Source organism: Giraffa tippelskirchi, chromosome 3 (genome assembly GCF_054371585.1).
Source record: "Giraffa tippelskirchi isolate mGirTip1 chromosome 3, T2T-mGirTip1v1.2.pri, whole genome shotgun sequence".
Taxonomy (NCBI): Eukaryota; Metazoa; Chordata; class Mammalia; order Artiodactyla; family Giraffidae; genus Giraffa; species Giraffa tippelskirchi.
The window spans coordinates 2,397,886-2,422,035 of NC_137277.1; the positions used below are offsets into that span (position 1 = coordinate 2,397,886).

A 24,150-nucleotide genomic window follows, 5' to 3' on the forward strand; every position below is an offset into this window, starting at 1 on the left:
TCTTTCCTCTGGGAAGTCCACTCTACCCACATGCATATTCTGTGACCTTCGCCTCCTGGTCTGGAATATCTGGGTTTATGACGAGTTACACCTGTGACTTCTGACCCCTCTTGCAGAAGCATGTTTGATGTCTTATGTCTCAGTCTGCCTTTTCAGCCCACTAGATGCAGAATAGATCAGTATGAACTGGGCTTTTAAAGCATTATCATCAGCAGAATCCTCAGCACAAGCTCTACCTTCATAATAGATGCTTGGGGCACCCAGGGACAGTGTGGTAACGGCAGATCTCCAGGGCTCATGCCTCTAGCATAACAGAGAAAATCTGCCCAGGGAACTGGGCGTTTGACTCAGTCATCAAGTTTTAAGTTCTCACCACCTGTACGGGAGCGATGAAGATGAGAAATTAGAGGAAACAGTTGTTTCCATTGATGGATTTCCAATCTGACGAGAAGGACAAAGCGTGAAATAGAAAGCAGACCACTCACCCAAGATCCGTCAGAACCAGAGCTAATGACATGAGACTGAATGAGCGAATGAGAAACGTTTGTGTGACTCTTCACGTTGAACACTGTTACTGTCATTTTAGGGTCTGTCTTTCATGTATATATAAGTATGTCCTTGCTCTTTCTTTTTAAGTTTTCCGTAACCCAAGTCAACTTAGTAAACTCTACTTTTGTAAACCGAAGTAAAAATACTAAGTCAACCTTAGAAATGCATTTCAATGTATATATAGTAGATGCAGACAAATCCTGCCTGATGCCACTTATACAGGGTGCCTGGAATAGTCAGATTCATGGTGTCAGAAAGTACACCGGTAGGCCAAGGTCAGGGTGGTGGGGGCAGGGAGACTGGGCACTTAGCGTTGAGCGGGGACAGTTTCAGTTTGGGAAGGTGAAAAACCCAGGAGACGGGTGATGGTGAGAGCTGCCCGACAATGTGAATTCACTTAGTGCCACTGAACTGGACCGTTCCATGTGGTAAAAGCAGGAGGTTTTATCTTGTGTGACTTCTACCACAGTAAAAAGAAAAACATTAAAAAAATTTAATGATAAGAAGAAAATCAAGTTCCTTTTTCCCCTTTCTTCTTAGCTTTGGTGTCTTTCCTTCTTTTTTAAAAAAACCATTTTATATTGGAGTATAGTTCGGGCTGTGTAACTGGGGTGTCAATTCCTTTTGCGATGAGTCTTGAGGGCGAGTCCGGCGGGCAGGGAGGCTCCAGGCCCCCTGGTGGCAGAGTGATGCTGCTGCGCCCATAGGCTCCTGACTCTCCGCTTGCAGATGTCAAGCCCTCCAACGTGCTCATCAACGCCCTGGGCCAGGTGAAGATGTGCGACTTCGGAATCAGCGGCTACCTGGTCGACTCCGTTGCTAAAACCATCGATGCCGGATGCAAACCGTACATGGCCGTGAGTACAGCGCCTGGGGGTGGCGTTGGGAGTGCAACTGCCTTCAAACCCTGCCAGGAAGCAGCACCTGGGCGGCCAAGGAGGGAACATTAAAATATCCCTAAGGCACAAGAAGTATCCTACACCTTATTTCTTCTCAAATATCGCCTGTCTAAAACCCTGAGTCCCTTCATTCTCTTATATTAAAAAAAAAAATCAGAGGAAGAGGTGTATACCCATTGAAAAAGCATTACATAAAGCTCACCCAGTTTTCCACTCTGTGTTGCAGGGTTGTGCTATCTTTTTTTTGAGAATAGAACAGAGAGAAGAATTTCAATTCCCCAAGCAAGTCCATTAGTTTAGTCTCGAGGGAGCCTCGTAGCTGTGAAGATTCATTGCTTTTGGCAGAGACCTTGGGATTCCCTTTAAGTTAAGGGACTTCTACTGTAAATATTCTATTTGGAAATGAACATGTGCTTGGAATTTAAAAGCTTTGTGTCCACGATTACCTAAAAGTGGTTGAGGTCTGTTAATACCAGACAGTAGCCCTGTGACTCTTGTGGATTGTTTTTACTGAGTTCTGGACTGTTGGTATTTTATTATTTATTTGGCTGCCTTGAGTCTTAGTTGCAGGGTGCAGGCTTAGTTGCCTTGCAGCATACGGGACCTTAGCTCCCCGACCAGGGATCGAACCCGCTTCCCCCCCTGGAAAGAGGTGCTTAACCACTGGACCGCCAAGGAAGTCCCTGCACTGTTGGTCTTTTAAATGAGGGAAAGAGTACTGAGGCAGGCAGAGTAATGGTATGCTGTATAGCACGCTCTTTGTAAGGCCAAACTGAACTTGCTTTTGAGTTGTGAGGGGACTTTGATGCATTGTTGTCTCCCAGAAAAGATGTCTATAAACCCCATGGAGACGTCCATCTTCACTGTCGTGAGTGAGACTCCTGGCCCGGGAGGCATGTTAACAGCTCACAACCACTCACTTGGCAGCCGCTGCCGCCCCACCCCCGCGACCTTACTGAGCCAAGAATGTCGTCTCAGCTGTCTTTTTCTGTCTCCGTTCCAGCCGGAGAGAATAAACCCAGAGCTCAACCAGAAGGGGTACAGCGTGAAGTCTGACATCTGGAGTTTGGGCATCACCATGGTAGTGTGTGATAATAATTGTGGGCCGGGGGGCAGTGGGGTTGGGGCATGAAGCTGGGGCGGGGTGGACCTCGAGAGCAAGAGGTGGACGCCCCTGAAGCTGATCTGAGCGAGCAAGATTGTCTGCAGAGTGGTGCTGCGGAAACACTGAACGGGGACCGGGCAAAACCCCGTTCTCGTCATTCTACCTCCAAGCAGCTGTGTGCCCTTGACCGACTGATGGAGTCACACAGGCTGTCTCGCTGTCCTCAGCCGTAAAACGAGAGGGTGTGGCCACTGCTCCTGAGAGTTACCCTTATGGTTTAAATTTAAACTATTCTAATCAAGCGTGCAGAAGCTTAGGCTACTCCAAGAGCACGAATCTGCGCGGACCTTGATAGAGCTTTTTTTAAAAAGTTCTGTTTTATATTGGAGCATATCTTGTTAGTTGTTTAGTTGTTTCTGACTCTTTACAACCCCATGGACTGTAGCCTGCCAGGCTCCTCTGTCCATGGGGTTTCCTAGGCAAGAATACCAGAGTGGGTAGCCATTCCCTTTTCCAGGGAATCTTCCTGACCCAGGGATTGAACCCCGGTCTCCCGCATTACAGGCAGATTCTTTGCCCTCTCAGCCACGTAGCTGATTAACAATGTTGTGCTGGTTTGGGGTGTACAGTGAAGTGCTGCAGGTATACATGTATCTATTCTTTTTCAAATTCCTTTCCCACTTGGGTTATTACAGAATGTTGAGCCGAGTTCCCTGTGCCGTACAGCAGGACCTTGTGGGTTTTCTGTTTTAAATACAGCACTGTGTACCTGTCCATCCCAAACTCTCAATCTATGCCACCCGTCCTAGACCCTAATATGGAGAGCTTTGTTATCCAAGACGGGGGCTCAGCTTCTCAGAATATGGTTATGAGAGAAGTCTTGGCTGTTGACTCCAGGTATAGCCCCAGCACATACTAACAAACAGGCTCATTTCCTCAGGCACAGCCCTGAAGTTACATACAGTGAGAGCCTGGTTTGTAACTCTGCTGATCGTAAATTTTCAGTGTATCACCGAGGTCTGGAAGGATCCACGGTGGTCCTGGTTCCTTCCCAGACACAGCAGCTGAGTAAATCCCGTGAGCTGTTTCACATCCTTGCCCAGAAGGCACGTGGTCTCCTAACAGTAAGGCGGCCTTTACTCGAGTCCAAAAACAGATCAGTCATTCGGCCGCTTGTTTTCATTCCAGCGTGTGGCCAGCAGGTGGCAGCAGAGGTCAGCGTCTTAGGGCGAGAGGTGCTTTTTAGACCAAACATGTGAAAACCTGCCCCTTTCGTCCTGAAGTTGCACACTGCTGGCTTCCAGTTTTATGAAGTGCCGCTGGGTTTTAGTGAGGTGGTTGTTGTTCAGCCACTCAGTCGTGTCCGACTCTTTGCGATCCCATGGACCACAGCACGCCAGGCCTCCCTGTCCATCACCAACTCCTGGAGTCCACCCAAAGCCATGTCCATCGAGTCGGTGATGCCATCCAACCATCTCATCCTCTGTTGTCCCCTTCTCCTCCTGCCCTCAATCTTTCCCAGCATCAGGGTCTTTTCCAAGGAGTCAGTTCTTTGCATCAGGTGACCAAAGTATTGGAGCTTCAGCTTCAGCATCAGTCCTTGCAGTGAATATTCAGGGTGGATTTCCTCTTAGTGAGGACCCGCTTTTACCCAGGCGTGAGGGGCTGTCTCCCGGCCGATGTCACCCCTGGCTCTCGGACGTGGAGGAGCGCCGCAGCGAGCATGGCATCCTTGGCGCCCCCTCGGCACGTTTCACCTGACCGTCCCGATCGGTTGCCCTCCGGCTCTGCTGGGACCACGTGGCCGCCCCGGTGGGTGCCCTGGGTACACAGCAGCCCAGAGTCAGCTCTCACCTCCTGCGCCCCTCTCCCCTCCAGATCGAGCTGGCCATCCTCCGGTTCCCCTATGACTCGTGGGGGACTCCTTTCCAGCAGCTCAAACAGGTGGTGGAGGAGCCGTCGCCGCAGCTGCCCGCAGACAAGTTCTCCGAAGAGTTTGTTGACTTTACCTCACAGTGGTAAGAGAGCCCGCCTCCCAGAAGCCAGGGTGCAAGCGGAAGGGATCCTCACGACTTCCTCCATCGGTTTAATCCACATGCCCACATCCACCCCCAGTGTTGATGGAGTGTATCCTCGTTGCTAAGCAACAAAGATGGCTCTGCCTGGTCCCCACTGAGCTCAGAGCCACAGAGGGGAGTGTCCCTGCTCAGTTGTTCTAGCCCAGGTCCAGAGAGGGAGACGGGCACTGGGTCTTTGGGGGGAACTCAGAGGAAAGGCCTTAGGGGAGAGTTTCTGGAGGAGATAAATCCGGAGCTGGGACCAGGTGCGGTGTGTGCCAGGGAAAAGGGAAGTGAGGGAGGAGAAGGTGTTCCAGGCGGGAGGACAGGATGGGACACTCTTTCATGAGAGGCGGAGCCGTTTGATGGGGACCAGGGTGTGAAGAGAGAGGTGGTGGACCCCCTGGAGGGCTCCGGTGGAGAGTAGATATGATGCAAACAATTACCCTGGATAAGCAGACGGAGGCTGCGTTCAGAGCTGCCTGTAGGCACCTGGAAGTCTTACTGAGTGATCCTGGTGTTTTAGGCTGATTCTTAGAAAGGACTTGCTCACCGATGGCTCTGCTTGTCCAGAAGGGGACAGTGGACAGTACTGACTGGGGAGGGGGGACGTCAGAAGGGAAAATAAAGCTGGAATGGAGAGATGGAAGGAGCTATACTGATGCTGGGACTTTGTTTTCATGGAAATCGCTGGTGGAATTGAGGAAACTAGGAGAGGGGATTGTTTCCTCCAGAAAACCTAGTGATTTCTGTCTGCACGGGGACCAGGGTGCCCGGCATGACTTGATACGGATGATCATTGCAAGGGATGCTGGAAAGACAGTGCCGTGACGGAGCGCAGGCAGTGATCCTGGGCACCTGCCGTGCAGGTGTGAACTAGGGCAGAGGCCGTCAGAGATGCTGGGAGGCCCGGCGGTGGTCCGCCCAGGGGACTGGCTCTGCTCCCTTAGGCTAAGGAAGGGGCATGCATTCTGCCGCCCGTTGGAGAGGCTGGCTTCCTTAGGTTACCCTTCCTTGGCCTCCACGCACTTTGGAAGAAGCATTCTGAATGCAGCTTTTACTGAAAAACGTGATAACACCAAGCAGCTGTCTGTTGCTTGTGAAGCAAAGGCCCCTTGGGTTTTTCATCAGGTCTAGGCCCATGTCACCCCTGATACGTTCCCGTAAAGATATGTGAGGCTGACTTGCCGTTGTTTTTGTTTTAGTCTTGGCTGAATGGCCGGAGAGGCTGGAGTGATGGGCGGTGTGACGCCCAGCTATTGGGTGCCTCTGGATACGTATCAGCGCATCCTCTGGGCTCCTGGGTGGTGTGTCCTCTCTGCTTTCCTTGCCTGAGCCTGCCGGGTGTGGTGGTTACACCTGCGCGGTTGAGATGGCTTCAGGACTGTGCCTTCTGGTTTCAAGAACCTGGTGTTTGATATTTGTTTCCTTGTCCTTGAGTGTTTAAAGGTCACGGAGGAAAGGGATGATTCATCTTGGATGGTTCAGACCCCTCATTCTCAAGAGGGGTGCTGAGGAGGAAGGATCTTATTTAAGGAAGCTTTTCAGACTCTCTGCCTCATAACCTTTCTCCCACCTGGCCCTTTTCCCCAAGATTCTGGGAACTTCAGAAAACTTTGATAAGAACAAAGCTGGTGTGAAAAGCCTGACAAAGTCAAGTGGCCTGGTGTGAATCACCAGTTTAATCTAATGGTTCTCAACTCTGGTTGCCTGCTTATAAAACGTGGCAGACCTTTCAAATGTGCATCACGTACCCCTTGGCCTCAGAGATTCTGATTTAATTGGTCTGGGAGGGGGTGGTCCTGAATACCAGGGTTGATCAGATATTCTCATATCATTTTCCTGGAGGGCTGGGGTCAGAACCCCTGACTTATGCCTACGATCTGTGGACCGGTTGCCAACTGCTTCCTGTTCAGAAAGCTGCTTCTCTTCTACAATTTATTGATAAATCATTCCATTACTTTATTTATCTTTCATCGATTTTTCTTCTTACTTAGAACTTCCTCTAGAGTCAGAGTGTTAAAGCTTTTTACAGGTTTTTTTAAAAAATGAAAGCCTTGAAAAACTTAAAGTTTCCTAATTTTAATGTTTGCACGTGTTTGTGAAAATTGCAGCTTCCTGTGTGACTGCTCTCCATATGGCACCCTGGCCGACCCTGCCCACAGGGCACAGAGCTTCTCCATGGCCGTCCCCCACAAGGCTGCCTTTGCCCGCTTGTTTTCTCCCAGTTTAGTCCCAGGAGCTGCCTCCTCTGCTGCTGGGCTTTCATCTGGGGCTTCCGGTTGGCAGTCACACCCCTCTGGTCACTGCTGGTCAGCTGACAGTTGCTGTGGTTGTTCAGTTGCTCAGTCATGTCCGACTCTTTGTGACCCCATGGACTGCAGCACGCCAGGCCTCCCTGTCCTTCACCATCTCCTGGAGCTTGCTCAAACTCAGGTTCATTGAGTTGGTGATGCCATCCAACCGTCTCATGCTCTGCCGTCCCCTTCTCCTCCTGCCTTCAATCTTTCCCAGCATCAGGGTCTTTTCCAATGAGTGGGCTCTTCATATTAGGTGGCCAAAGCATTGGAGCTTCAGCTTCAGCATCAGTCCTTCCAGTGAATATTCAGGGTTGATTTCCTTTAGGAAGTACTGGTTTGATCTCCTTGAAGTCCATGGGACCCTCAAACCCTCAAGAATGTTCTCCAGCACCACAGTTTGGAAGCATCAATTCTTTGGCAGTCAGCCTTCTTTATGATCCAACTCACACATCAGTACATGACTACTGGAAAAACCAGAGCTTTGACTAGACGGACTTTTGTCAGCAAAGGATGTCTCTGCTTTTTAATATGCTGTCTAGATTTATCATAGCTAGTCTTCCAAGGAGCAAACATCTTTTAGTTTTGTGGCTGCAGTCACCGTCTGCAGTGATTTTGGAGCTTAAGAAAATAAAATCTGTCACTGTTTCCTCTTTTTCCCCTTCTATTTTCCATGAAGTGATGGGGACCGGATGCCATGATCTGATTTTGGCGGGGAAGTAGGGGCACTTATCTGCTGTCACTGTCCAAGTTATGACCTGATAGAGCCCAGGGTTCCGCTGCTATCTTTCTTTTGCAGTAACATCAGAGGGGGTGAGGGGAGGAGAGAAAAGAAAAGCGAGTCAAGACATTTGTTCCATATGAACTTGAAGAAAAGCAGCAACAACAGAGATTTCTTACAAAGCCTTCCTTTCTGTACTTATTTTCAAACAAGCGTTTTCTTACTCTTCTTTTCCCTACACGTGGCTTTCTTTTTTTTACATAATTTCGTTTATTTGTTTATTTTTATTTTTGGCTGTGCCGTGTCTTCATGCCGCTTGGGCTTTCTCTGGTTTCAGAGAGCAGGGGCTCCCCTCTGGTTGCGGCGTGCGGGCTTCTCACTGCGGTGGGTTCTCCCACTGCGGACCACGGGCTCCAGGCGCACGGGCTTCAGCAGTTGCAGCTCATGGGCTCAGGAGATGTGTCTCCCGGGCTCTGGAGCACAGGCTCAATAGCTGTGGTGCACGGGCCTAGTGCTCCACGGCATGTGGGATCTTCCTGGACCAGGGATTGAACCCGTGTCCTTGCACTGGCAGGCGGATTCTTCACCGCTGAGCCACCAGGGAGGCCCACGTGGCTTTCTCATTTCTCATCTTAGGGCCTTTAAGGAGTTCCTGGAGCAGGAGACACTGGCCATCCAGGCCTTGTTTGGGATTCACAATAGAGAAATGGAAAAGTCTTACACCCTGGTCCCGCAGAAGGTTTCACAAATGAGTTTCTGCAAAAATGGAAACTTGGCAGGCTTGCATTCTTCCACCATAACCTCCTTCAGCTGGACACAGGCTTTGGGACTGAGAGTGGCTCCCTAGAGACCAGCTGAGCCAAGTGCCGCAAAGCTTGGCTTCCTTCCTGCTGAGCCTTCAGGCCCTCAGTGCCCCGTCCAGCGGCCTGAAGTCCGTTGGCGCTCAGAGACCCGCCCAGACGCTGGTCCTGTCTGACTCAGAGGAACAGGCACAAAACAGAGATGATCAAATATAGTTGCTGGCTTGTTCAGGAAGGACGGTAAAAAGAGGCCCTGGATATTTATGTAGCTCATGACAAATGTATGGCTTGGGAAGTGAGCTGTGTTTTTCTTCTGCGGATGCTCCCAGGAGTCCTTCTGGGAAACGGTCAGTTCGGGGGGATTCAAAGGGGCAGAAACCCTCGGCTCAGCACAGACTTGAAGCCAGCAGTTCTCAGTGCGGCACGAAGCCGTGTTTTCGTGTCGGCTATGGTCAGGAGTGTGTGTCGTGGCATTTGGAAGGAGAATTAGGGCAGTTAGCTAATTGCACGCTTGAAAACGACAAGCCACTTGAAAATTCAAAAGTCTGACTCGGATCCAAAAAGAAATTGGTGTAGCTTTGAACTCCGCAGTTGTTATTTTGTACTGAATTTCAAGTGCTTCCTATTCAACGTGGAAAATGTGCTTTTCTCCCTAACCTCACCCTGAGGATTTTGCTATTCTTAGCCTGTGTTTTGAAGTGTTCTTGATTTAAAAGGTGGAGAGAATGGGTTATATCAGTTATATTAAATCAATAAACAGCCTTGGTGTGCTGTGTAAATATTTTCCGTCAATACTCTGCAGTAGCGCTTGTACATTTTGAGCTTTCTGATTGGAGGCCATAAGTCAAAAATAACCTGTTCACCGGGAATCTTTGAGGTTTTAGGAATTCTTTTTTTAACAGATGAGTCTTGGTGTGTGGGGGAGGCCAGCACAGCATTGTAGATCAGTCGTCCTCCAATAGTTGTGTTTTTCCCTACACTTCTCAAAACAAGAAATAAACATAAATCAAAGTGATTGTTGGGGAACTGTCCTGCGCATTATGGGATGCTGAGCGACAGCCTCGGTCTCTCCTAGTAGAGATATCAATCACAGCCCCCAACACCGGCAGCTGCGTTACCCAGAAATGCCTCCAGACGCCCCCGAGTGTGCCTTGGAGGGCGAAGCCACCCGCAACTGAGAACCTCTGGTAGAGCCTTCTAGTCGTAGCACGTGGGTGCACGCGGCCTCCTCAGTGGGGGCTGCGAGGTCTCCTTCGTTTCGCTCAGACTCACCTTCCCGCGCCAGCGCGGCGGTGACGTTGCTCGGTCTCCCCTCTCGCTCATGCTCGTTTGGTCCTCGGTGGAGACGGAGCTCTCTCTCTCTCAGGCCGTCCGGGTGGTGAGGTCGCCGGGTGCTGGATGCGCCCTCGCGTCTGCCGGCTCCCTGCCCTCCCCCCGCAGCACTGCCTGGAGTCCGTGGGGAGGATGCTCTCGGTTGTTTTGGTTCAAAAGCCTCCTTTTTTTTTTTGTTTCGTGTTTCTTTCCACCCCGAGCGTTTCAGCGTTTCGCTCTCTGGCTCTGCGTCGGGGCCTGCCCTCGACTGTTATTACCCTCCGTGGAGCGGGGCTCACGTCGCACCTCCCAGGGCTCGCTTGCTCCAGGTGGTCCATTAGCGCAAATCCCGGCCACCCAGTATTCAGTCACTTTTTGAGTTCCTTCCATGCCAGGCAGACGTCCTTTCCATTCATGGATGATTTTAGGGCCTGTGGGCAGAGGGCTCTGCAGGTTGCCTTGCAAATCAGAATTTTCAAAGTCATTCTTTCCTCCATTCTGTAACCTGGGATTCCCACGCCAAGTAAACTTTCTTTTCTCTTCCATTGTAAGGCAGCAGGTGGAGGAAGGGGTGGGTCTCTTCCCACTGGGGTTTTGTGACTTTGCCTCTGGTATCAGCTGTGATTGAGAGTTCCATGTGCAGACAGCTGGATGACCGGCGCCCCGTCACGGTACTGCAGGGCCTCCAGGTGTTTCTAGGAGGAACCACTGCCAAGTCCACGGCCACGTGTGCTTTCACGGTCATCAGCTGAGAGGTCGTCAAGCAGCAGTGACCTTAGTGATTTTACGTCCGTAGTACTTCTGTCTCAAGCGGGTTCAGCAGGGAGCATATAAAAGCAAATTGTACCTGCAGGGAGATCAGAAGCAGAGAGAAGCAGGTTCTGGAGACAGTGAGGACACAACAAATGTAATTCAAGAAACACCTGCCAGTGTCTTTGCAAGAGGGGGTGTGTTGAAAGCTGTTTTGAAGGAACGTGAGTATGTATTTTGATATATAATAAAAGCTAGTGTTTATGTCACTGGTAAAGAAACATAAGGAAAGTAAACACACACACACACCCCTTACCCTTCCTGTTAAGGTACAGAGCGATTTAAAACATAGCTGGTGAGTGTACCTGAAGAAGGCAGTCCAGGCAGGAGATATGTTTTCAGTACATTTTTAAAGGTGGTTCTGTTTAGTCTTCTGCAGGTTCTGAAATCCTAGTCTAGTGGAAACACAGATGGTTTCTAGATTTTAATGTGATTTTTTTTTTCCTTTAAGCTTGAAGAAGAATTCCAAAGAAAGGCCAACATATCCAGAGCTTATGGTGAGTATTGTTAGGGGTGTAGATGAGTCCAGACTAACAGTTGGCACAGGCGAAGTGAATGACATCTAAATTATAATCCGGACTTCCCAGGCGGTCCAGTGGTTAACTCTCTGCCTTCCTAATGCAGGGGGTGTGAGTTCGATCCCTGGCCAGGGAGTTAAGATCCCTCGTGCCTCGAAGCCAGAAAAACAGAACATAAAACAGAAGCAATATTGTAACAAATTCAACAAGGACTTTAAAAATGCTCCACATTGAAAAAAAAAAAGTCTTTTAAAAAAGAACATATTATTAAAAAAATGCGGTCAGGTATCATCTCACATCTGGAAGGTTTGAAAGATAAGAAAGGAACTCTGGAGAAGGTGCAGAGAAAAGAGGCTCCCTGGTGGGGTGTGAGCTGGTGCAGGCAGGACAGAAAACCTCACGAAATTAAAAATAGCACTATCTTATGATTAACGATTCCGCTTCTGGGCATAGATCTGAAGGAAATGAAATCACTGTCTTGAAGAAATATCTGAACCCCCAAGTTCACTGCAGCATTATTTATCTTGGCCAAGATGTGGAAACAATCTAAGTGTCCATTAATGAATGCACAGATAAAGAAAAAATAATACATACACATACACACTCACAATGGAATATTACTCAAGCATTAAAAAAAGGAAATCCTGTTATTTACAACAACGTGGGTGAAGCTTGAGGGCATTATTCTAAGTGAAATAAGTCAGACAGAAAAAGCAAATACTGTATGATGTCACTTAAATGTGGAATCTTAAAAAAACAACTTACAGAGCAGAGTGGTGGTTGCCAGGGGTGGGTGGGTCAGGAGGAATGGATAAAGGTGGTCAAAGAACACAAATTTCTCTTTACCAGGTGAGTAGGATCCGGGGGTATAAAGCACAGCATGGGGACTAGAGTTAACAATACCCGACTGTTTGCTTGAAAGTTGCCAGGAGACGAGAGAGCAGACCTGGATGGTCTCAAGCGGATCCCATGGATTTTCAGTTCTTCTGGTTAAGCTAGAATTTAAGTCCGAACCACAGGTCGACTGGGTGACTATGAATAGATGTTGGGAAGAGTTTGAGGAGAGACGGATTGGGCATCCTTCTTGGCCATCTTTGTCCCCTTTTAAAAAGGCAGCCCTGGGATTTTCCTGATGGTCCAGAGGCTAAGACTCCATGCCTGTACTGCAGGGGATGTGGGTTCAATCCCTGGTCTGGGAACTAAGATCCCGAAAGCCTCGCAGCGTGGCCAATAAATAAATAATAAACAAAAATAAGCCAATAAAATAGAAAGGCAGCCCCAGGACTTCCCTGGTGGTCCAGTGGTTAGGACTCCGCATTTCTACTGCAGGGGTCACGGGTTCGATCCCTGGTCAGGGAATCAAGATCCTACGTGCCACTCGACGTGGCCAATAAATAAATAAAAATTAAATAACACAATGAAATACAAAGGCAGCCCCTGGGGACTCAGCATTCAGCTAACAGCCACAGTTGAGGCAGAAGGGGCGATGAGTCACGCTTGAGAAAATCTTAGCCTCCGCATGTTTGGGTTAAACATTTCCTCTCTGATTATGTGGATAATAGCCAGCCAGGGGCCTTTTCAATCTTGGCTACTTTGTTTTGGAATTCTTGTGCAACCCCCAGAGCCTTTTAAACTTTGATTCCACGTAAAGTGCGGTGCATAGAGTGGATCCTGGGGGCTTCTGTGCTCTTGTTTTAAAGGTGCCATCTTTGTCACTTGTCTTTTTTTCAGATGAAAGAATGTTTTCTGTATATGTCTGACTGTTGAAAATGCATACCATTGTTTTCCCTTCCAAGCGACTTCTTATCAGAGGTTTCCATGGGGCGCACTTGACAAACATTGCCGAGTCCCCGCTTAATAGCCTCGGGGACCGATGTTGACTCTGCCTTGTGACCTGTCCCAACGCTGCGGGCTCCGGAGCCCCTGCCCCGACACTGCGGGCTCGGAGGGCCCCACGTTAGCGCTGCAGGGCCCTGCGGGCCACCCCTCCCGGCATTTCACGACAGGTCGTCTTCGTGGCGCTGGGGATGGACTTGCCTTGTGAGGTCATGACGGCTCCTGTCTTCCGGTGGGATTGGGGTTTCTCAGTGGAAACTCTGAGTCCAAACGCTTCGGCTGAAGCCTCAGGAAAACTCATGTGGAGAGGCGACTGTTGAGGTTGTAGGAGTTGGGGAAGACGTAGGAAAAAAAAAATCCTCTTTCCAGGTGAAGAACAGTATAATTAAGGCCCCAACCCAGACATGTACCTCTTATAGACATCCCGAATGGTTCGTTCCCTGTTTGGGTTGAGGCGTGGACAGGCTGTAACGTCATCTCATTGGCGTTCTCTTTCAAGCTTCCACCAGGGCCGTAACTGAGTAGGACTTGTTCTTTCGGGGTATGGGGCCAGCCAGCGTTTCTGTAAAGGGGTGTTGGATAAACAGGGTTCCGGCTTCCCAGGTGACTCAGTGGTAAACAAACTGTCCACGCAGAACACGCAGGTTTGATCCCTGGGTCGGGAAGATCCCGTGGAGGAGAAAACGGCAACCCGCTGCAGTACTTTTCACCTGGAGAATCCCATGGACGGGGGAGCCTGGTGCGCATGTCCATAGGGTTGCACAGGAGCCGGACAGACAGCAAATGCTTTGGGCTTTGTGGCCACAACATCTCGGCTCCTGTGTGAGCGTGCGGGCTGCCATATCTAGTGCGCAGACACAGGAGTGCGGCCGCGCACCAATAAAACTTCATTTCAGAAACAGGCAGTCCGCTGGGCTTGGCCCCTGGTCCACCAATTGTTGACCTCTGTCCTGGATGAAAACCCCCAGAAACAAACCCAGGTGACTCAGGTGATTGTCCAGGGAGGTGATATGTCCTCTGAATGTCCTGAGATGTCCTAGACGGAACCGCATTGTTAAACAGAGATGTTGTTGTTTAGTTGCTAAGTCGTGTCCGACTCTGTGACCCCATAGACTGCAGCCCGCCAGGCTCCTCTGTCCATGGGATTCTCCAGGCAACAACAGTGGAGTGGGTTGCCATGCCCTCCTCCCGGGATCTTCCCAACCCAGAGGTCAAACCTGCGTCTTCTGCATTGGCAGGCGAGTTCCTTACTGCCTGGGCCTCCAGGGAAGCCCTAGGCAGGGCTGACTGACCTCCTAAACTGTCGTCTTGTAGGGGAGCTGGAGACCCCGGGCACAGGTGGCGTTGCTCCAGGCAGGGTGTTCGAGTTCCCCCTGTGCCTGGCCCCTCTTAATTAATTAATTAATGGCCGTGCTGGGTCTTTATTGCTGCGCACGGGCCTTCTCGAGTTGCAGCGGTCAGGGCCTCTCTTTGTCACGGTGCAGACGTGCTAGGGCACGCCGGCTTCCGGAGTCAGGATGCAGGCGCTCAGGTGCCCCATGACACACGGGCTCTTCCCGGACCAGGGATCGAACCCGTGTCCCCTGCATTGGCAGGCGGGATTTTTCACCACTTGACCACCAGGGAGGTCCAGTGCCCCCGCCCCCTCCTGACACTCAGCCTGCATCTGGGGTCTGGGGGCGGCTCCGCGGTGTCTCCTCTGCTCTCTCCTGGTTGCTACCCTTGCTATTCTTAGGTGGTCACTTCTAGAAGGGACTGGTTCCCTGCCAACCTTTCACAGCCTCAAAACCCACGCAAGGAGGCACGTCACACTTTCCATGTTCACATGCCTGCCTGCTCCCCCTGCCCCTGGCTCTCACGGTGTTTTCCCAGCCTGAGAATAAACCAAAAGGTGCCTGAAGAGGTTTTTATTTTGAGACTTCAGGTCAGGTGATTGGATTCCATCACAGACCCAGGCTAGATCCCCTGAGCTAATAGCCACCCGCCGACCAAAGGACAGGCTGGGGCTGGCAGGTACTGGGAGTAGCCCCCGAGACACGCTGAGACCTGATGCGTCCTGTTTTGATAGTGAAAGGCTTCAGAGGACATGAAAAGACCTCTAAATGTCGAGAAGATGTGGGAACGCTAATAAGCACGATGGTAAAACCCTTGGTGAGGGTGCTGTGTAAGTGGTTAGTGATCAGAAGTAGTCCTGCCCTTTATTCATCCAACGGGCTCCAGAGGCTGGGCCACCACCTGGAGCTCTGGTTAATATCATGGCTATGAAACACCCAATGGCAAAGCCAGAAAACCTCTCTCTTTTTTTTTTTTTGAGTCACTGTACTTGGTGGTGACCACCTACCTTATTTGGGGACTTTCTTTGTTCCTTTCCTCTTTGCATTGTTTTCTAAGACTTCCACGGGTGGGCATTCAAGGTTCCCACAGGGCTGACTCATCCAGCCCTCTGCTCTCAGGTTTAAGACAGATATAATTAGAAAACCTAGAGCTGGGCAACACGTAGGCCGTGAACTAAAACCCTCAAAGTCAGGGGAGCGGAGTGAGTCACCTACATGTCTGTGTGCAGAAACGCTCATATTTAGCTGTTGACGGGTCCCTGAGAGGAGCGATGCCCCCAGACAGTTGGAGGGGGCTCTGCCAGCTCAGGCTCTCGGTTCTGCCCGGAGGAATTGTTCTTTTAGGTTTGATCGGTTGGTTCCGACTGTACTGGGAGGACTGTGGACTGTGAGCTGATGTGTCCACTTCTAACTGGAGGTGTGAGGCTCCCGGGTGTCAGCCAGGCGCATCCCGTCACCGAGTTGAGCTACTCGAGGGGGGCGGCCCTGGGGCAGAGCACGCGGCTTCGTCTCCTTTGACTCGTTTTGGAGCACGTGGCTTCCTGCGTTGGGCCGTGCTTCTTCCCCCAGCAAAGAGCAGGACTTGACGTCAAGTTTACTAAATCTGAGCAGCCTGAGCAGAGACCGCCTTTTTGCTTCTTGGTATTTAATCTCCAGGATGAGTTCTACTCCACTAAAGTAGGGTTGGGCAAGTGACTCTATTTTCTACATGGATCAGATCATCATCCAGAGACATAAGGGTCACTTGTTACCAATGTGCTGTGCTTGGTGGCTCAGTCGTGTCCGTCTCTTCGACCCCACGGACTGTAGTCCACCAGGCTCCTCTGTCCCTGGGATTCTCCAGGCAAGAAGACTGGAGTGGGTTGCCATGCTCTCCTCCATGAGATCCTCCCAGGGATCGAACCCAGGTCTTCCACATTGCAGGCGGATTCTTTACCGTCTGAGCCACCAGGGAAGCCCTGTTATCAACAGATGTGAAGTAAAAAGTAACATTGCTAGCTGTTTCAGTGCAAACCAGCTCTCCGGTGTTAAGCGCAAGCAATGCCCGTTTATTGTTCCAAAAACTGGTTTCTCATTCTGCCACTCACTTCTTGGGAACTGAATGTGTGTAAATCTCTAAAATTTCTTATTATTTTACTGCTTTGGCTGAAATTTACTTTCTAGGTGACAGGGTTATTTGTAAACTGAATCTTTGAACCGTCTTGGCTCTTCCTTGTTTTTACCCCATTGATGGGATGTATATGGGCTTCCCAGGTGGCACTACTGGTAAAGAGCCTGCCTGGCGATGCAGAAGCCATAAGAGACGTGGGCTTGATCCCTGGGTTGGGAAGATCCCCTTGAGAAGGGAATGGCAACCCACTCCAGTATTCTTGCCCAGAGAATCCCATGGACAGAGGAGCCATGGACAGAGGAGCTCAGGTAGCACAGAGATGGACATAACTGAAGCAACTTAGCATGCATGCTTAGCCCACATGCATGGGATGTATATAGCCTGGTTACATATGTATATTTTAAAGCAGTGGATACTCTGTCATGGAATCAAAGCGATACCAAGATAGGAGGAGCAGCAACTAAATGACATCTTTAAGAAGTTTGCATCCCTGAGTGTGTACTTGGTTACTTGGTTTGGGAAGGGGTAGAAAGAATCTAGTTTAACCCTGATAGGGGTACTTAATTTGTTAACTAACCAGATCTGTCCGTTGCTAATCTCATGCGTTGTCAGTGACCAGTATTAACAGCAGGCATTTTTCTTTTCTTCACCAGCAACATCCATTTTTCACCCTACACGAATCCAAAGCGACAGACGTGGCGTCTTTTGTAAAATCGATTCTTGGAGACTAAAAACCATGGACTCCATCGGTTGACCCTCCTGTGGATTGGTGGGTTTACAGGCTGATGTTCACTAAAGCGCCAATAGAAACTCATCTTTGAGATAATTTAACCCTGCCTCTCAGAAGGTTTTTTTTCTCCCCATTTTCTCTTTTTTTCCCCCTTCAAAGGGGGCCTTGGAATCTATAGTTATAGAATGAACTGTCTAGATGGATGAAATATGATAAAGGCTTAGGACTTAAAAAGGTGATTAAATATTTAATGATGTGTCATATGAGTCCGTAAGCTTTTCAGACTTCTGCTCTTTAAGAAACGGATACATTGGTAAAAAGGTAAAAAAGGTGCTACAGTTATGATGAAATTGTACGTAGATCTGTAGTCTGTCCCACTTATTATTTTAATATTTATGTTTAAGCGCTTGGTTGACAAGATTCCATTTTATGCAAGGAAGGGGAGATGAAAGACAAGATTGGGTTGGCAGTATTTATAGGCTTTTTTATTTTTTAAGTTCGATTGTGTCTGTGGTCCAGAAGAAATTATTTCATGCGCATCTTTGGGATTCGGATAAAAGGATCCACCAGGAGCTCCCGGGGAGCATCTGTTCCAGCTGTTGTGGCTGCTGTCGTGTTCCTCAATTTCCACTGCACCCGGGGTCATAACCATGTATTCCGGCGAAGCGGCAACGTTGCCTGGTCATACACTATTTTCCCAACTTTGGAAAACATAAAATCACTCTTTTCACAGCCCAGAGAGTCACAGATCTGACTGTTCTGCTGGCCTCTGTGGTGCAGTAATAATGGAATGTGATTTGCAGTGTGGTTTTCCATCTATCCTTCTACGTGTGTGTGTGTGTGTGTGTGTGTGTGAGAGAGACGTCACAAATTCTGCAAATGGCTATTACGAATAACATCCATCTTTGGTAAGGAGGAGGCTTGTCAGTCCTGAGGGGAAGTTTGTCTACCCACACAGAGAACCGGTGCCTGCCTCTGCTGTGGCCTTCTACAAAGTGTGAGCCCCAGGGATTGCCTTGGTCCTTAATGTCATCTTGCTTCTTTTGGTTTGGTTTTCTGTTCACAGAAGAAGCCTTCTTGTAAAGGGAAGGGCTGCAGTAGAAGAAAAATAAAGGCAGTGAGTAGTTTCTTGATGAGGTGGGAAGATCATGGGGGCGCTGGCTGAATTCTTGGGGACCGATGGCTGAGCCCACGGCGCGCCCTCCTTCGGCGGTGGCTCGCTCTGCGGGGGGAGGCTGGCTCCATGCTGGACGCCCAGCAGGCTGACGAAGCAGCAGAAACTCTCTCTCGTGGCCAGAGACACCCGTGGGTTCTCTGATCTGGGGTCTGGGTTCTTGGAAGGTCAAGGAGTGAAGTGGTCCACGGGGAAGATACAGTCCATGACAACCGGCAAGCGTTGCTCTGGGACATTGTGTTAATACGAAGCTACTCCTGCAGCACAAGGACAGAGGGATTTTATTTTAAAAAGAGATTTAAAAATTTTCCAAAGAGAACACAGTCTGCTCCATTCTTTGCCTCAAGTTCACAAGTAGGCAGACAGCATTGCTCCCTTGAGCATTCCAAGTGCAGGCCCGTCTCTTTCTCTCTTTGCATTTGCTCCTTGTTCTCGGCATCCGGCTCATGCCCAGAGAGAGGAAGGCACGTCCGTCCACTTGTTCATCTTCGTTTCCAAGACACATCTGTTTGATGACGTCCAACTCATCTGCTTTGATGCTACTCCTGTCTCATCTTTTTCCAGCCAGAAAAAAAGGGAATTATCCCAGTGGTCATGGCCATTCACTTTCCTACCCTTCTTTCTAAATCTGGAAGTTTCTCTCTTTGAGATGCAGAGGGAAGAAAATCACAAGAATAACACATCCATCTTCTTAAAAAGAAAATAGAAAAAAAAATCTGAGACCATTTCATGACAGCTTTTGGCAAAATTTTTAAGCAAAATATCTTTCTGGTCTGGGTCAGGTGACTCTTGCCTCTTGTCAGTGTGATTTTTACTTTGAAATATTCTTAACTAACCGTGTTCCTCATGTGTTCACCCCTCCTGTCTGCAAGCCCAGGGCCTGAGCTTGCAAAACAAGCACTCTTGGGTGGAGAAGGAGGAGGTCGTGGTTCTCAACCCAGATGCACAGTGGAATCACCGGGAGCCTAGGAACACTCAATCCCAAGGGCCCAGATTCTCACTGAGTTGGTCAGGGTAGGCCCTGGCAGTTGGTATTTTTTATAAGGCACTCGTGTGTTCTGACCTGCAACAGGGTTGAGAACACTGGTCTACTCCCCACTAAAGAGAGATGGAATACTGATTTGAAATTTGGGATACCTTTTCCCTGTAGAAGCAATGTGTTCCATGGTGATTGGGTATCTTATGTCCAAAAGCAGAATGGCCTGATAGCCTTACAAGTCTAAATTTTATTTTTTTTAGAACTGTTATAAGTTCTAAACAACTAATTCTGAAATAAAGAGATGTGTAATCTATATTTAAGTTGATATAAGTTAGGAATCTCATGTACATACATGTATGTGTGTGTGTGTGTAAAGAAAGAGAGGATATTCCTATTCAGGGATGATATGCAAAATAGTGGATTGGCCACAGAATTCATGCCAGTTTTTCCATGTGCTTAGATGTGCTCACCTGTGTCTGACTCTTTGTGACCCCATGAACTGCAGCCTTCCAGGCTCCTCTGTCCATGGGATTCTCCAGGCAAGAATGCTGGAGTGGGCTGCCATGCCCTCCTCCAGAGGATCTTCCCAACTCAGGGATCAAACCCAGGTCTTCCACATTGCAGACAGATTCTTTTCCATCTGAGCCACCAAGGAAGCCTGAGAATACTGGGATGCGTAGCCTATCCCTTCTCCAGCAGATCTTCCCGACTCAGGAATTGCACCAGTGTCTCCTGCATTGCAGGCCAATTCTTTACCAGCTGAGCTACCGGGGAAACCCAGTTTTTCTGTAAGATGTTATATTATGGAAAAATCCAAATAAGCTTCGTGGCCAGCACACTATTTAATGTGCTACCAGCATGGACTATCTGGATATCAGCCTTGCCTATAATTATCAGTGTATTAGAAAGTCCATATATCTCTATAAAAGAGATCATGTTCTTTTCCACCCCAAATCTATTTGATTTGGTGTGATATAATTACCCATATTATATAGACTTTTACAAATATCCATCTCTGTCTGTATTGTTGATTCAGAAGTATGACAAAAATAATGGGAATGACTTTTAGGACAATGGCCACTTATGTGTATGTAGCATTACTGCCCTCCAGAGGAGTCACCTTCAGGGTTATTTTCTAAAATATTTTGGTCACTTCTCTTTCAGAAAAGGCTTCAGTATCCATTTCCTCTCCCATACGTGTAATATGTGAAGTGCTAATTACTCCTGAACGGGTTTGTTTCTTTTTATAAAAATCCTTACCAGGTATATTTCCCTCTTTGTTTTACCCACGTGGTTTCTCATTTGGCAAATTCTAAAAGGCAAATTTGCCCCCAGAACTGGAGTTTTACCATTAAAACTTAAAAAAATATATTTTATTGATGTTTCTGGTTAAAAAACCTACTTCCAAGGAGCCTGACATTTCATAACCAGTGAAACTTTTAAATATCTTTTAAAAAAACACCATGGGCTCTGAAAAAAGCCGTGGGCTCTGAAGGTAATTTCAAATGTAGATTTCTCAAAAAAGTATGCGTTGTGTTTTTAAGCAAAGTCAACCTTCCTGGAATAAATATAGAGCCTCCCTAGAGGTGATTAAAGGAGAAAGAACTCACACAGGTGTGTGTTTATGATGACGAAATATCAGTCAGATTGTCCCCAATTTCTCACCTGGCAAGATCTATCAGCCTTGTGGGGGAATCATCCATTATCCATCCATTATTCTAGTGACTGTGTTTGGTGACACTGATGTAATCAAAACAAATTGGTTAAATAAGCGGTTTCTATCTTGCTTGTACAGTCTGAGATGGAAAATGTGTGTGTGTGTGTGCGTGTGTGTGTGCGCGCGCGCGCGTGTGTGTGTGTGCATGCGCGTGTAGCTCAAAATCATTTCACTTTTACAGTTCTCGCATATTCTTCAAGCCTAACCCCCAAATGTTCATGCCAGACAGTCCCAAACATCTGTTCAGGGCACCATCGATTATCTTAGCGATTTTTTCCAGGGTGTTCTAGGCAAAAAGAAATACTTTATAGTTCCATTTATTAAGTCGTTGTTGTTCAGTCACCAAGTCATGTCCAACTTTTTGCAACCCCATGGACCGCAGCACACCAGGCTTCCCTGACCTCCACTATCTCCTGCAGTTTGCTCCACTTCATGTCCATTGAGTCGGTGATGCCACCCCACCATCTCATCCTCTGCTGCCCCCTTCGCCTTTTGCCTTCCATCTTCCCCAGCATCAGGGTCTTTTCCAATGAGTCAGCTCTTTGCATCAGGTGGCCAAAGTATTAGGGCTTCTGCTTCAGCATCAGTCCTTCCAGTGAATATTCAGGTTTGATTTTCTTTAGGGTTGACTGGTTTGATCTCCTTAGGTATTTCTTGTGTCTTAATATAGGAAAAACAAAAAAACCTCAGAACTTCCTAAGTAACCCCCAGGCTTTGTGGCTTTGGCCAGGCCATCACAGTCTTTTCTGTTTGTCTTGATTGCATTTTCTTGCTATTCTGCTGCTGGTTACAGATGACCTGTGACCTGCACTGACTTTGACACTTCTGTGGAAAAGAACCGATGCAACCGTTTTCATATCTCAAAAGTAAGAATCAGCAATTCTGCACTGATCTTGCTTACACGGACTCTATTGTTCTCAAATCTTGAAACGGTGAGGGGTAGCTAAGAGAACTTTCAGCCGAGCTCCCATTCGAAAGCTAAGACCTGACAATAAAACTTCCCATTTGGCCTTTTAGAGACGAGCAGCTGGGTTGGAGAGGGCTTGCTCTGAAATCATAGTCTACTGTGACCGGAAGTCAGCAGTTAGTGTCGTGGGTCCCTCGCGTCTGTGTTGGAGCCTGCGAGCTCTGTCAACTGCGCGAGTCAAGCCACTGCCTCAGGGGCTCGTCCCTGGACTTTGGAGTTGAAGGCTGAGCGGTGCTGAGAAATTGTCTGGGGGCTGGAAGAAAAGACGCGTGCAAGGACAGGAACCCCGGGGTAGAGCAAGCTGATGCAGACAGGTACATCCCTGCGTTTATTTTCAGGGTTACTGTCAAGATGATCTCCTATGGGGAAATCCATCAAAAAGCCAAACCTTCATTATCATCTTGTTTTTCCTTAAAAATACTGAACTAGAAAAGAATTCAGAAAGTGCCATTGATTGGGATGTCAGAAAATTTCCTCTTGTTTCCCTACTGTTACTGATTCTACGGAGACCGTTTTAAACAGATGGCACCCTGAAAAAAGTACGTGATTAGAGGGGTGATAAAGCATTTTGAGAATATATCTGTCAGCTGCTTTCTGGGTAAAGAAAAATGAACACAAAACTGAGCCCCTTAATGTTTAGTTCTGGGGGAAAATATTTTTTAATAGAGGTGGACACCAAAGTTTTTCTGGGGAACATGCTTTTTCCACAATGCAGAGAACTGTGAATGTTTATAGAAATACACTACAGGTCTTCACCAGAAGAGCTAGATTTTATAATTTATAAAAAAGAAATGCTCAAAGCTATTTTGAATTTTTGGAAGCGGTGTGGAAAAACGGGTGGTTTTCTTTTCTTTTTTTTGATCTCAAATTGCTTGCTGTGTGTTCCATCCTTGGAGGTGAGTATGAGCTGAGCACACGGAAGTGCTTCCAGACTATATTCATCGTTTCTCGGGGGTCTCTGTCTAAGGGGGAGGGATGAGAGTGTGGAAATGGTCAACCTTGCCTTTCTGAAACCCCTGTCAAATGCTAATCAGAATGTTTGGCTACCAATCTTGTTCTCTTTAATTGGAAATCTCTGTGGCTGCTGGAGGCTTGGAAACTTGGGATGAGATGCCTGTTGAGGACCCTCAACAGCCCAAGAATCTGGGAAATATATCCAACAATATCTGTGAGTCCTTGCTGACTGCGGTCTTGAGGGTGCCGATGGGGCTTGAAGGTGGAAGGGCAAGAAGAGAGAGTTGTGTATTTTCATTTTTAAACATGAATGATTCAAAAGAAAATACAGAAATTGATCTACAGTGGCCATGCATGTAGATGCTTAAACTGGTGATTACTTTACAGTGGTCGAGAGGAACCTGATCCCAGTGACGAGGCGGTGGGATGACTGGGCTCTTTCTCAATGAGCAGTGGGGTGTCAGAATCGACATCTGCAGAGGCGGTGGTTGTCGTGTTTGTGGGGAAAGTAGAGCTCTTTGCACGGTGTTGGCACTGAGAAGGGTATGATCTGAGCTACCATGGCTGGGTTTTGCAAAGGTTGCAGGTGGATCCCAGGAGAGGGCTCCCCGGGGCGGCCCCTGGAAGCTGAAAACTGTGAAGAAGGGGCGCTTAGACATCACATGGATGGGATCACGGGCCTTCTCGTGATTGACTCGTTGAGCCTGCGGTGAATGCTGACCGTTACCAAACCAAATCTGACAGCTGGAGTTTCACCACAGCCATTCTAGAACACTATTTGTGTCAAAAATTACATTTGGCAACAATTTGTCACGCCCTCACCCAATCTCTGAGTGAAAGCCACACGCAGAGGTTCAGTTAAGAAAATTCAGCTTACCTGTCTGCTTATCCCTATGTCTGTTTTATTCCCTTGTCTCAAATTTATTTTCTGAGTGGAGTGATTTTCCTCTATGAACTGAAATGATGAAGTGATGTTTTAATAAAATAGGTATTTTTAGAGGAAAAAATGTTTTCTTTCTGTAATTAACTTCCACTATTGGGGCATTCTCCCCACTACACACAACGTCATGGGGGGGTCATTGAAAGCTGGAAGAGGGGTGGGGGGTGGGCTTCAAGTGGTTTATTTAAGTACATGAACATTTTTCTGTATATTTTGTGCAAATATTGATGAGCTGCTCAGTATATATCTACTCAGTGGAGCTGGGCTTGATAAGAATTTTAGTTTGACAGGTGGGGCTCCCTAGCTTCCTTTGTGCTTCGATTTGATCGCTGAGAACGCTGC

At 48.2% G+C, this 24,150-nt stretch overlaps 1 protein-coding gene and 1 non-coding gene across 8 annotated transcripts in view; both read left to right on the forward strand.

Annotated features, from left to right (window-relative positions):
* The window catches only part of MAP2K6 (mitogen-activated protein kinase kinase 6), a 103,557-nt gene extending 86,219 nt beyond the window's left edge, over nt 1-17,338 (forward strand). For all 7 annotated transcript variants that reach the window (XM_081580866.1, XM_081580869.1, XM_081580862.1 and 4 more), the window contains exons 8-12: nt 1,279-1,406; nt 2,452-2,529; nt 4,432-4,571; nt 11,001-11,046; nt 17,001-17,338. In XM_081580866.1, the coding sequence (XP_081436992.1) occupies nt 1,279-1,406; nt 2,452-2,529; nt 4,432-4,571; nt 11,001-11,046; nt 17,001-17,078 (470 nt within the window). In that variant the 3' untranslated portion in view covers nt 17,079-17,338. The remainder of the gene's footprint in view (nt 1-1,278; nt 1,407-2,451; nt 2,530-4,431; nt 4,572-11,000; nt 11,047-17,000) is intronic.
* Nucleotides 12,354-12,426, forward strand: TRNAR-UCU (transfer RNA arginine (anticodon UCU)). The gene has a single exon. It is a non-coding gene; the product is annotated as a tRNA-Arg (tRNA).
* Nucleotides 17,339-24,150: the final 6,812 nt, after the last annotated feature.